General features: G+C 40.9%; 1 protein-coding gene across 1 annotated transcript in view; it reads left to right on the forward strand.

Annotated features, from left to right (window-relative positions):
• The first annotated feature begins 2,688 nt into the window (after window positions 1–2,688).
• slit1b (slit homolog 1b (Drosophila)) overlaps window positions 2,689–13,595 on the forward strand; it is a 73,497-nt gene continuing 62,590 nt past the window's right edge. The window contains exon 1 of the mRNA XM_044190480.1: window positions 2,689–3,433. Coding sequence (XP_044046415.1) covers window positions 3,180–3,433 — 254 coding nt within the window. The 5' untranslated portion in view covers window positions 2,689–3,179. The remainder of the gene's footprint in view (window positions 3,434–13,595) is intronic.

Consider the following 13,595-nt stretch of genomic DNA (forward strand, 5'->3'; position numbering starts at 1 on the left):
TTTTCTTTAGGTCAAGTCTATTGCTTAGTAAAACATGCACATTTATGATTTGAAGATGCCATTTAAAAAAGCAACAGTACTGTAGTTACACACTAGAAGAACATTTGACACATGGAGGTGAACATTGATGTGATATTAATTGCACACAGCGTGCTCCTTTAGTTATTTATGTTTTGTAGTTGTTTTGAGTTTTGCACATTTATGTCTGTTTCAGCAGGCAGGAATCTCAACCTGACACCACAATATGATTGGGGCATGTTTGATGACTCTTTTTGTGCTGAAGCTAAACTTGTTTTAGGCAGCTAGGCTTAGTGCAACTTAAGAATCAAATGTATACACATTTAATATGCCGAAATCACCACATCTGAATTTCTAAAGCTGCGTGTTTGGTCGCAAGTGTTGGAAGTGCAGAATAGATAAGATAGATAGATCATGTAAGACAGAGAAAAGCAGTAAATCTTCAAAATTATGAATCTGAAACTAGGTAATAGTTGGCATTTTTGCTTGAAAAAACAGTTATCAAAATAGTTACCAGTTAATTTTCTGTCAATAGACAAATTGACTGATCGTTTCAGCTGTAGAAATGTTTGTCAGCTGAATAAATGAAGTTGCCAGTTGCTAGAACATTATGCAGTATCTTACATTATAATATTTTCCCTCGCACCTCCACTCGAAACGGTTGGATGTGCGAGTATTGCCTTGTATGCTGAAATTGTATCTTAAAAATCTCATCAGGAGGGCAGTTGCCACCCATCTAATCTGGTGGCTTAATTGATCAAATTAACCAAATGATATATTTATCAGCATTGCTAATTTTGTCAATGGATAAGTCTTCTCTTGTTAGTGGGATTACAAGTTTTTGTGCCAAATGATATTAAATGCAGGGACGTTTCCAAATCTGAAGGTTTTGTGAATTGACGCGTTTGAGACAAAAGCATCTGCTCTGTCCTTCCAGAAATCAATTCAGACGCGTCTGGAGTAAAAGCCCCCACCCACCCCTGCCTCAGAAAGCTATTATGGTCTCAGAAATAAGGGGGTCCACCCCCCTGGAGATGTCAACATCTCGTCCCTCCCTTTGTTGCAGATTATCGCTGAATGAGTCATTCAGTTCAGCTGCAGACGGGCTCTGCCTGTGGCCAATTTGTTTTCCATCACTTCTGAAGAGCGCCTGGTTAAATTAACCCGTCATAGTGAGTCTGCAGGGAGAAGACAAAGTGAGGCCACGAGCAATAATCACTTATGTATGGTGGTAAATAAAATGCTGGGTAAACTGCCCTCCAGTTGCTGATCGTCATACTGCAAAGAAACGCTACATCAAATCTGTTATTCAGAAAAAATCGAATTATACTCCGCATGACCCGTGATATATTGTACAAATCACTGATGATGTAGTAATAAATACAACAATTGCTACAAACAAAACAAAAACATCAACAAGAAAACAAAGAGTCCATCACTAATTTCTGCATTTTTCCTTCTTACAAAGAACCTTGAACGCCTCACCCTGCTGTAACTGAGATCCATTTGAAACAACTTAATCTATCATACAGTTAGTAGTTAGTGCCGAAAGGTTAGTTGAGTACTCGATCGTTTATCAGAAAGTAATTTATAAACCAATAAATCCAAACATTTGCAGGGTTCAGCTTCTCAAATCTGATTATTTGCTGCCTTTCTCTGTTTTATATCGATGTAAATTGAATATCTTTGGATTATTGGTTAGACAAAATTAGCAATTTGGGGGTATCACAAATTGGGATAGTAAATTTTCACAATTTTCTGACAATTTACAGCTTAACCATTAAAGGATTGATCGATAATAACATTTGTTTTTTTGTTGCAGGCCTACAGTTTTAGTTTTTATCCCAAAATGGTAGTGAACTGTTTTAGTGGTAGATTTAGGTTTCGGTGGCTTTACCCTCCACCACATCCCTGATGATTCAGTTTTCTCTTTTCCTTGGTAATATGGCAATCACAAAAGCTTAAACCAGCGTTTCTCTGGAGATTAAAAAAAAAAAAACTCAGCCAGGCTCCATTTGAATTTCAGAGCCTTGCCAGTGAATTCATAATAGACTTCTGAGTAAGCTCTGTGGCAGCTTATGGCATTCCAGTTATGCCAGTCTCACAAGAAACCCCCTCCCTCCCCAACCAACCCAAGTTCCTGCAGCCCGGTGTGCTGTCTTGGCTCTGAGCCGTGGCAAAAAATCTGATCATATTTAACACACAGCAGAACTCCCTCCCTGCTTCTTTTATTCCACATTTGCTAAATTTGTCTCCCCACAAATTGTTTCTCCTTTTGTGTCCTCACATTTTCGCTGGAGCTTCCTGGTCAGATGCTTCAGTGTGATCAGTTTCCTTCCCTTTCTCCCTCGCGCTCTCTCTCTCTTTTCTCATCATGTCCCTGTAGCCTTGGGCTCTTTTCTTCCCCAAGGGAGGAGAGTGCATGTGGGCGAGAGAGATAGACAGAAAGAGGGAGAGGGGAAGAGAGAGAGAAAAAGGCTGCCGTCACTGGAGGTGGCGAATAGATGTGAGTTCACTCCGGGTGCTGCTGCTGTGTGTGTGTACATGTATTGGGGGGAGGAGTCTCTGTGCTGTTATTTGTAAAGGCTTTTGATGGATGATTGCTCTGTGTGTGTGTGTGTGTGTGTGTGTGAGAGAGAGAGAGAGATAGAGGGAGTGAGGGAGTCCCCCCCCTTTCTTTTTTTTTTTCTAGTGGCTCACTGTTCAGTGCACAATGACTCAATGAAAAGTGGAGGGGAGAGGCAAACACACTGTACGGCTGCACGAGAGAGAGAGAGAGAGTAGAGAACACACAGGAGAGTAGAAGAAGAGAAGCCAATTGGAGGGAGCTCTGAAGCCAGTGACAAGAAGAAGAAGAAGAAGAGGATATACTTGTCTTCCCCCCCCCTTCTCTCTTTCTCTCACTGAAAGGCCACTTTGGATTCAAGTGGCAGCCGTTCAGTCCAAGCTGAACTTCACCTGGCTGTGCTGCTGTCTGTCTCAGCCTCTTCAAGCATTATACTCATTGCACTTTCCTACTACAGCATTTTCGTCCACTTTTGGAAGAGATCGTACTGCTGGTGGTGGATGGTCAGTCATCCCAGAAAGGAAGGAAGGTAAAGGAAGGGATAGGATCTGTCGGCTGGTTTCTGCAGTGTGGTGGAGTGCTGCAGGAGGGCAGGATGCCTGCTGGGAGAAGCGGGGATGGAGCTGGGTCAGTAGGCTGTGGGATGGCGGCAGTGGCAGCGGCCCCAGGCCGGGCTTTTCGGTCTGGGCTGCGGACGATGTTGGCGTGGGGCATCCTGGTGCTGGTGGCAGGACGGGGAGGCGTGGAGGCGTGCCCCAATCCCTGCAGCTGCCTGGGGAACACGGTGGACTGCCATGGCCTGGGGATCCACTCTGTACCCAAAAACATCCCCAGAGGGACTGAGAGGCTGTGAGTAGTCATACACTGACCACGTGTGTATTCATATTTTTCTATACTTCTGAGGACCAAATGATCAGAGATGGTTAGATGAGGGGAATCCTTCAAAGTGACGGCACATTGCTGCTCCTCACTTAAAGGAGCAAGGAGCAATTTGAATCTGGGTTTATGGGCAAGACCAGGTCTTAGGTTTAAGTTCTAGGTTAGGGTATTAAGGTCCTCACAAGTATAATCAAACATGCATATATCTGTGTTTGTCTGTATAAGACGGGGTTGTGTGTGTGTGTGTGTGTGTGTGTGTGTAGGTGGAAATTAGTCTAGTGGTCGATTTAATTATCAGTGTGACTCACCTGTGTGCAGTTATTTCATAGTATTTTTTGTGTTTGTGTGCGCACGCTTTATGTGTCACTCCTGGTTTGTTGCAGTGTCTCTTCTCTCAAGCTCCTTCCAGCTCCCATTACCAGTAGTCTGTTTAACTTCTTATCACACACACACAAGCACGCACGTACACATACACATACACATACACATACACATATACGCGTTGACTCTCCACCGGACTCCCACGATTTAGAGTGCTGGTCTGCGGCATCATTGCTCTTTCCTGAAAATTTTCCCTGTTGCAAATACATGTTTAATATTTCTGTAATTTTCTCTGAATCTCCATTTTTTCATACTTGACATACCTCATGCACTGTACAAATTCCTCATCACCTATTAGAGAAAAAAGCCAAGCAGTTCCTCTTCTTCCCTCCCTCTGCTCTTTTCTTATTCTGTTCATCGTACACAGTATAACTGCACAAGGTTCAGAAAAGTGTAATATAATCTCATTTCTGATTCTGATTTTATTTGTGTGTATATGTTGTTCATCTTAAATTGCATCACATCCTGTAAGACAAGTCCATTTTGAAAGTAAAAAGGGAGAAAACAAAGTGTGCTCCTGATACACCTCACTACACAACTTAACATAATTTTTTTAATTCATATTTTTAACTGTACATATGATTGACTGTCACTGACAAAATTCATATGGTTGATTTGTCTTTACACTGTGTTCCAATGTATTCTGATGGTATCACTTGAAAGTTAAAATATTACGCTAGCTAACTACCGTGTACTGTTTTCTCAGACATTGCAGATCCAATTTTCATGCTACTTTGAGGACTGACACATCACTGTAATTAAATGTACACGTTTCTAACTTTGAAAGACCGTCATTGCTGCCCTACTGATCTAATTTTGACTAAAATTCCAGGAATCATATATCTTGTCACTGACTCGCACACTGAAACTAGCACTTTGATCATATTAGCACATGTACCAGCTGTTATTTCAAACCTACTTCGTCTATTTCTGGTTCAGTCGGTGGTTTCCTGTGTTTCCAAGAGTGCCTGTAGGTGATAGTCATACTTCTTCTCTCAAAATTAGTCTCTCTGCCTGTTCTGCGGAGAATTTCTCCTTGTGTGATTGCTGAATGTTGGCGTCTCTAGAAATGAGCCCTCGCTGTTTAAATCTAAAGGACTGCCACTGCTGTAAAACTCTACTGTAGCTGATTGAAATATCTGTGATGTCAGGTCCGTTATCTCCCTTTTTGCCAATTATTTACAAAAATGAGGAAGATGCACCCAAAATATGAGCCCAGAAATGCAAGGCATGTCACTTCACTGATATCTTAGAATCTTCTACAGGAGATTTCCCTTTAGTGACTCTTATCTTCTAACCTAAAAAAAACCCCTAAAGAACATTGCAATGTGAACTGTGTGTGTATAAATAAGGAAACACTTTATCTTTTTCTGTCCCTCTCTTAGTGTATGTACTGTATCTCAGTGCAGAGTGAACATGTATGTGTTTGTACATTGTAAGTATGTGTGTTTATTTCAGGTTCTAGAGTGCCTGTGTGTGAATAATTGATTATTGTCAGGGGTGCCAGCAGAGATACATTATCCTTCCTCCTCTCTGGTTTACTGTAGCGTGGAGGATGTTTTCCCCTCTGAGGCTGATAGCTTTATGATCGGGGATGAGGGCTCGGGCCCCCTGGTCAAAGACAAATGGCCTGGAAAAACCTCTGAGCCTGCAGACCCACTTGCCCGTTTGTCTTTTTACATTGCTGAGATGGTAACCGTTTCTGTGCTAATGGTTTTCTTGCTGTACAAAGTAATAGTAACTGACAGAGGGGAAAGGGTAATCTAATCTAATGTGTCAACTGCTGACATAAGTCTTATTGGCATAAATATGGCTACAGTTTCATTTAGTAGAGCGGAAAGGTGTAATTTATGTAATGAAAGTTAAAACTAATTCACAACTTTTGACATTTTATGCCAGGATCCGTCTACAATGATACTGGCCTGATCCAACAGGCGTGGGATCAGACCAGCATCAGGCAAAAATGAGCATCTGGGACGGAAATTTGGAATTTAAGGCACCGTGATCAGATAAACTGACACAGTGACCAAACTGAAGGACATGTGTCGTATCGACCCGACATTATCATGGGATCTCACATTTTGAGAGAGTGTTTTACTTCAGTAACTTTTTATAAAACACAGAAAATAATAAAAATAAGTACCTCAGTACATTCTGTATCAGTTGCATGAGTTCCCAAATAAATTGGCAGCTATTGCTGCATCAAATAAAAAATCCTGTGGACAACAACAGGACAGCACCAATGCCAGAATGTGCCCTAAAACCCCCAATGTCTTGGTTTTACATTTCAGTTTCTACACATTTTTAAGCAAATGTGAGCTTGATCTTTAATGGAGCTACGCTAACACTTTCTCCCTGCCCCTGATCTGTCCTAAGCTGGGCTAAGCACATCCTATATCTGTACTTGACGAACAGAAATTATATTGATATGGATGGATGGATGGATGGATGGATGGATGGATGGATCATTTGACTGCTTCTCAAAAATGTCCCTAAATTTCAGACCGTTCCTTTAAGAAGTCAGTGTTCTCAGATGAAACAGCTTCAGTACAACAATCTTAAAGGGTTCATTTACACAAATGACAAAAAAAACATACTGTATCACTTACCATCTGTGGTATCTAGCCATTCAGGTATTTTTGGTTTTTAGTTATCAAGGTATTGAAATATCTGTTTTATTTTTTGTTTTGTAAGTCGAAATTTCAGAGACGGTTATCTAAAAATATGTTGTTTTTTTTTAATGATTTGTGTGAACTGACCCTTTTAAAAAGAACAAGACCTACACCGGAGAAGGACCAATGACCATTTACTCTGTGCATGTACACATAGCCTGTGTGACCTTTTGACCTATGAATTGTTTCCTCCTCCCAGAGCTCTAGCACTCTCCCACCCTGTAGCCTCAGACAGGCCCTGCCCTGCAGTGGAGAGGAGGAACTCATTAAACAGCTATTTGTTAAAGGGCTTGTCACCCAATTAGCATGTAAAGTGATCTGAGTGTGTGTGTCAGCTGGACAGCTAGCCACTGGGGGAGAGAGAGTTAGTGGTGTGTGTGTGTGTGAGAGAGAGAGAGAGCCAGAGTGTGTGTACAGTATTCCCTGGGAGACAGGCGGCAATAAGAGGGTCATTTATCAAGGTGACTGCACCAGTCAAACTAAACACCCCCTCCTTGTTGGATTGTCATGGCAACGCTGAAAAATGGATGCCCCTTTGGGCCCTGATGAGCATGGTTATTTGAGCTGAGAAAAGAGGAAAGTGTGTGTGAGAAAGAGCGAGAGAGAGGCTAACTGTGAAGATGTGTTCGTGAGTGTATGCACTGGTATTAGAGAAAAGAATGGACTTATAGCCAATGGTTTTTGCCAATCACTTAGCAATCCAGAGTGTGAACCGTATACTTCATCATTGTTTGGGATTTTTGGAAAAGCGCAGATCAGTTCAAACTGCTTTTAATGTTCCCTCTCATCAAAAAAGTTTGTATTATTTTCTGCTCTAAGAAGACACTTTAAACCAAAGTTTACAGGAATCTACTGTAGCCCTCTTGCAACAAAGACAGCTCTAAAAATATTCAAAAAATTGACAGCTGCTGATCAATGCTGATAAAATAAGTTAAAAATCAGTTAGATAATACTACCTACTATTATTAAAGTGTTTCTAAAAACAGATTATCACCTAGATTTTTGTAGATGTATCCAAAAATGTTATTGTTTTTATTCCAAGAAGGCATTCTCTGCAGTTTACGGTAAGTGAGGTCCTCAGCTCACAATATGCTTACAGTAATATAAAGTGAAGAGAAAACTGAGAAGCAACTAGTTAAAAGACTCCTACTCCTCCTACTACTAGTACTGCTACTTTGTTATTTGCTCTGTAAATTATATATTTTTTAAAACTATTTTTACCTGAATTTTCTGCAGGGTTGTGTACTATGCTTGGGCTTGTAGAGTAGCAGTAGTCTTCTTTTCCTTCTTTTCCTTTCGGCTGTTCCCTTTCAGGGGTCGCCACAGCGAATCATGTGCCTCCATCCAACCCGGTCCTCTGCGTCCTCTTCACTCACACCAATTAACTTCATGTCCTCTCTCACTACATCCATAAATCTCCTCTTTGGTCTTCCTCTAGACCTCCTGTCTGGCAGCTCCAACCTCAGCATCCTTCTACCAATATATTCACAGTCTCTCCTCTGAACATGTCCAAACCACCTCAATCTGGCCTCTCTGACTTTATCTCCGAAACGTCTAACATGAGCTGTCCCTCTGATGTCCTCATTCCTGATCCTGTCCGTCCTCGTCACTCCCAAAGAGAACCTCAACATCTTAAGCTCTGCTACCTCCAGCTCTGCCTCTTGTCTTTTCTTCAGTGCCACTCTAAGCTGTACAACATCAACAGTAGTAAGTAGTATTTTAAAAAAAGTAGACTTAATGAAGATTGAACTAGTGCTCATCTGGATGCTCATGTTTTTTTTCTCTCAACCTACTGATGAGTCACTTGGAATTTGAAGGTCAACACTGTCATTTTGATGCTGCGTTAGATTAAAAAGTCAAAACTCTTTAATCCCCTGCTGGGAAAAATAAAATACAATTTTAAGTTGTAGTAGTTGAGTTTCACGTTTCATGTGAACAGGTTAAGTGTGTCTCCTCAGACCCCAGTATATAGCGTGACATTAAAAAAACATGTCTGTCCATTTAGTCATCAGTAAACAAAGACTTTAAAAGACTTTTAAAGCTTTTAAATACACTTCCGAGTTTGAAGCTACAGAATGGCTTAATTTTAGAAAGAACATCATATCAGTTCAGTAACGTTACTTGATTAATCATGCACAATTCAAAGTTTCTGGTGTGTGTGTAATCAGCCAAACAAAAACTTTGCTGCCAGTGTCGCAAGTGGACGGAGTTTGATACTGAAGCATCTCCCAGGTTTAACTTACATTGCCTGACCCGAAACGAACCCAACACAAAATCAGGAAGAGGGAATCTTTAAACAAACCCAAACTGTCATCCTGTGTTTGTACGTACAAGAGAGAGTGTGAGAAAGGGCTGGACGAGGTCTGTGTCGGACTCTATGTTTCATCTTTGTGCAGCTGAAGGAGAGCAAGAGACTTGTGTGTGCGTGTGCGTGCGTGCGTGCGTGCGTGCACGTCTGTGTATATAAAGTGTGGCATCTGTGCAGAGTTCCTGGATACCCACAACTCAAACATAAACAACTGAACTAGAGACACACAGCAGTCAGTCACACACTGCAAAAAGAAAGAACGCAGTGTGTCTGCTTATTTCTGTTCCTGGATGCATCATTATATAAATTTTGCATGACTCATTGTGTGTGTGTGTGTGTGAGTGTGTGTGTGTGTGTGTGTGTGTGTGCGCACGCCAATACTGTATGTGTAGCAGCCAGTAAGGCAACGAATTGAGTGTGAGGAGGATCAACATTATCATTAGCATCAGTGGGCAGAGAGCAGGAAACTGAGGTGACACACGCACACTTGAATGTCAAATACACACACACAGCAAACTTGTTTTTGTCACTTATGAGGACATTGTATTGACTTACATTAACCCTAAAACTGGATGGTTCACCTCGCCAACTTTTTGTCCTTTGTCTCATTGTGTTTCAAGGTCAAAGTTTAACCGCACAGTGAGAACTAACAAACCCAACTCTACTCCAGTTGTTATGTACTGCAGCATCTTCATTTTGTGATGAACTGGAGTGCAGAAGTATAACTCTGAGCTCCTTAAATCTTCATTTAATTCAGAATGACTGTCAAGAGCTCACCTAGTTTTTTAACATCCAAAGCATAAAAAAAAAAAACTATTTGAAAAACTCAATAATAACATGACTTCCTGAAACTGTCCAGGTTACTCAGGATAATTCACAGACCTCATTGGAAACATTTTCCCTTGGAAACTGTCCACAGCAGAGGTCTGTGGATTATCCTGAGTAACCTGGATGTCAAATGTAGTTTTTCAGTGCTGTGAGCAACAGAAACAAAATTCTATTCACCTCCATCCATGTATTGAGATAGTTGTAGTATCTTGAAACCTCAGTAAATTGAACCTACACTTTCAGTGGGCCTAGATACCACGAGGTATAAGTGGGAAAACACAGGTATTAATAAGTAGAGATTTTTAATATTTGTCACTTGTAAAGTAGCTAAATTATTTTCTTTCAGTAGCTGGATTATTTTCTTCCATTTCATTATCACTTCCCAGTCCTTCCCTCCCTGTCTCTCTCTCTCTCGAACACACACACACACACACACACACACACCGACACACACTCACACACACCTCGTTTCTCAGTTTCATTACCAGTGTCTGCCCCCTCAGCTTCTCCCTCTGTGTCTTCCTGTCCATCTCTTATAATCATCTTACCATTTCCCCTGCAGCCCCTCAGTGGGAAAGATGCCACTAATGAAGTGTCATTAGGCCTGAATTTGTGTGTATGTGTGTGTGTGTGTGTGTGTGGTCGCTAATATTAGTCAGATCCACTGTGCTGCATCTGGGGAGAAAGATGGAATGAGGTGAGTTAACAGCAGAAAGGAGGAGAAGGCAAAGAAGGGAGCAGACCAGGTAGGAAGATTTGTTTTAGGCTGTCAGGGGAAAGAGGGACGAATGATAATATTAAAGAGATGTTATGGGGGAGTGAAAACTAAGATTGTTTTCGCGTCTGCAGTGTTGTGTAATATTTCACACAGTACATTTTAGTTTTATTTTATCAATAAAAGCTGCTTAGAAACAGTAGTTTTCTTTCCTAATCGGGAAATGACTTTGTTCAGAGCAGCAGAATAGTTTCTGCCACTCTTTGGTTCATTTACCAAGTGTCTGGGTGGGATATAGCTCATGGTCAGATCTTGGTCCAAATGAAGCACTCCAGGGCTGGTTGGAAAGGTCCAGAGAACCCTATCGCTCAGTAACATCTTGTACTGATTGCTCTCATATGACCAAACAAAGAAAGAAACCACCAAAGGGTTGCACCAAATTGCTCGGAATAGCTATTAAAAAGCGTTAGTGGAAGTGTTGAGAGCAGTTACCATGGTATTTGTAGATTTCTGTCCTTTACTATGATGATACATGTTGTATGTATTTTGTTTTGAAGTCCTTTGAATATGTGTCGCTGTGATGTCTTGTTTTTAACTCTGGAATGCTGAATCTCCCATTTGCACAACAAATTTACCCTTGGCTACTAGCAATGAAACCTTGAACCTTGTTTGACTTGGTGAGAATACTGCCATTTTAATGCCGCTTTTCAGGAATTATTGACACCAACAATGCGTTTAAGATCATGGATCAGTCCGGTTACACTAGAACTGTCTTTCACATCACTTTTCTATCTGCCAAACTGCACCACCTATAGCGAAGTGAGAAAAGCAGCAGTTTAGACCTGCAGACGTACACATGCCACCACCTACGGACAATGCAAGGGGCTCTGGAAAATACATATATAAAACATCAAACAGTATGAAAGTTGCAGCAGGTATTAGTTCCCTTGCTTGTAGATGATGCAGATTAAGCTGAAAAAGCAGGTGTGAAATCGCTGGTGCTGCAGCTCTGTATTTAAATGATGTTAGCTGAGCTTGGTTTCAGGTGCTTTGCTTCAGTGCCGCTGTGTGTCATTGTATAAGGGGAGGGTTGTTGACATCTGGTACCCGGTAGTTAAAACTCATGTTGACCAGAAATAATAAAACAAACTGACAACAAACAGACAAGTCCATCATTTGTTTTCAATCTCTAAACTCTGTTCCATCCGCTCTAACCGGGTAGGGTGGACCTCAACAAAATAAATGCAGGGTTTTACAGGGAAATTAACTATTAACACCAAAGTTCAGATCAAAAACCTGATCGGATAAAGGTTTCGGATTGAACTGGATCGCTGTATAATAAATAGGTGATGGAGCAGGAAGATTTTGGGTTTCTTTGTTGTTTTTTCAGTTATATTTTTGCTGTTTGTATCTCTCTCTCTCTCTCCAAAGACTGTGTATGGGAAGGAGGATTTTGTTTATGCTTTATGTATGTATCTTGATACTTCACTCGTTCCAGCATCCCTCACAGATGCTCAATTGATTAGCAGATTAAAATGAGCCATTTGCATTGATTGGCCAAATGCGTGCTCTGTGTGTATTCTGCAGATCCTGCATAATGTATTGTACTGCACTGTGTGTTTATGTGTGAGTTTTTCAAAGGATTTTTAAAAGCAGATATGGATGGAAGCCAATATTTTGTGCTGATATTCAGCATCTTTATATTTGACCACTTTCAAGGCACGTATCCTATATCCTCTTCAGTATCCTTGATGTTACAATCCTTTACAAGTGTGGATATTGTTTAGATTTGATTGACCTATTGATTCATTGGAATTTTTTTTAATAAATGTGGAACCCATGATACCCACCAGAATACAGGGATATGGAAAAACTGGGTTATATGTTCCATGTAAATAACAAAAAGATGGAATGAGGCTCATAACTGGTACACTTCTGTGTGTGTGTGAGTGCTAAAAAGGAGGAGTGACAGTTATTAAACTTTTTGCAACTTGTAACTAGGCATGGGACGATATGAAAATTTCATGTCACGATTGTCCTGGCCAAAATAACTGCAATTCACGACATTATCTCTATAATCATCAAAATATGCTTAAAACTCTAAAACATACTGGAATCACTTTACCTTACATTTTGTTAAGAAACATTTTTATTGCATCACAGATGTGACATCTTTTTAGTGAACATCATTTTTATTGCAAAACAATCTTCAGTAAGGTAATCATAAATCATAAGGTCCCCCTGCATAAATAATGGATAAATAAAGGCTCTATTTTTCACTTCTCCACCATGATGTCAAATGGTACAGACAACAATTTCATCAGTTGCATCTGTATATATAATTTAAGAAATACAGGAATTATCCTTTAACAAAAATAAAGTCCCATTGGCATTGGGCTTTTCAAGTCATGTGAGGATATTCACGATTATCCTGATAATGGAAATTCACCACCATCAACTTATCTTGAGTGTTTCTTATCCCGATCTGAGATAAAATCGTGTATCATCCCATCCCTACTGGTAACTAACCTGGCTAAACTTTTTATGACTTGTAACTAAAAAGTGCTATATAAATAAACTGACTTGACATGGCTCTGTCTGCACAGAGAAACGTTTCCTATACTAGTGACTGATGATGCTGCGTTTCTGTAGACAAGAACAACATCCATCGCCATCCTCTGGTACATGACAGTTTTTGATACTCAGCTCTATGGACACATTTCTGTTGGTACTCAAAAGTACTGAGGTTTGATACCCAGCTCGACTTCAGGATCAGTGCTTCTACTCACTGTATGTCTGTTATTTTTAGTTTTTTCTCCCTAACCACACCACGTATCTCATCATCTTACTCAGTCGGCCCCCTCCTGCTCTCCCTCCATGTCAGCTCCAACAGCGGAGTGCAGAGCTGAGTGGATCAACTGCCTCACTGCCCACTGAGGCTGTGTCTCTGTGTGTGTGTGTGTGTGTGTGTGAGTGAGACGCGTTCTGCTTTAATGAGCTATTGTTTGGCAGAGTCGCCACTCGAGGGGAGTCTGTCGCTTAGCTGACCCCCTGACCCGGCCATGCTGCACAAAACTCAATTAACCACGCCTCATCAGGGCTGTATTTGTGTTCCTCTCTTCCCTCGTGTCTCTTTCCTTCTCCTCATACAATGAAGACAAATCTTATGAGCATTTTGCAATTAGCGGCTGATATTTTCAGACTCGGTGTGTTTCTGAGCATCCATAC

This window comes from Siniperca chuatsi, linkage group LG3 (genome assembly GCF_020085105.1).
Source record: "Siniperca chuatsi isolate FFG_IHB_CAS linkage group LG3, ASM2008510v1, whole genome shotgun sequence".
In the NCBI taxonomy this organism is placed as follows: Eukaryota; Metazoa; Chordata; class Actinopteri; order Centrarchiformes; family Sinipercidae; genus Siniperca; species Siniperca chuatsi.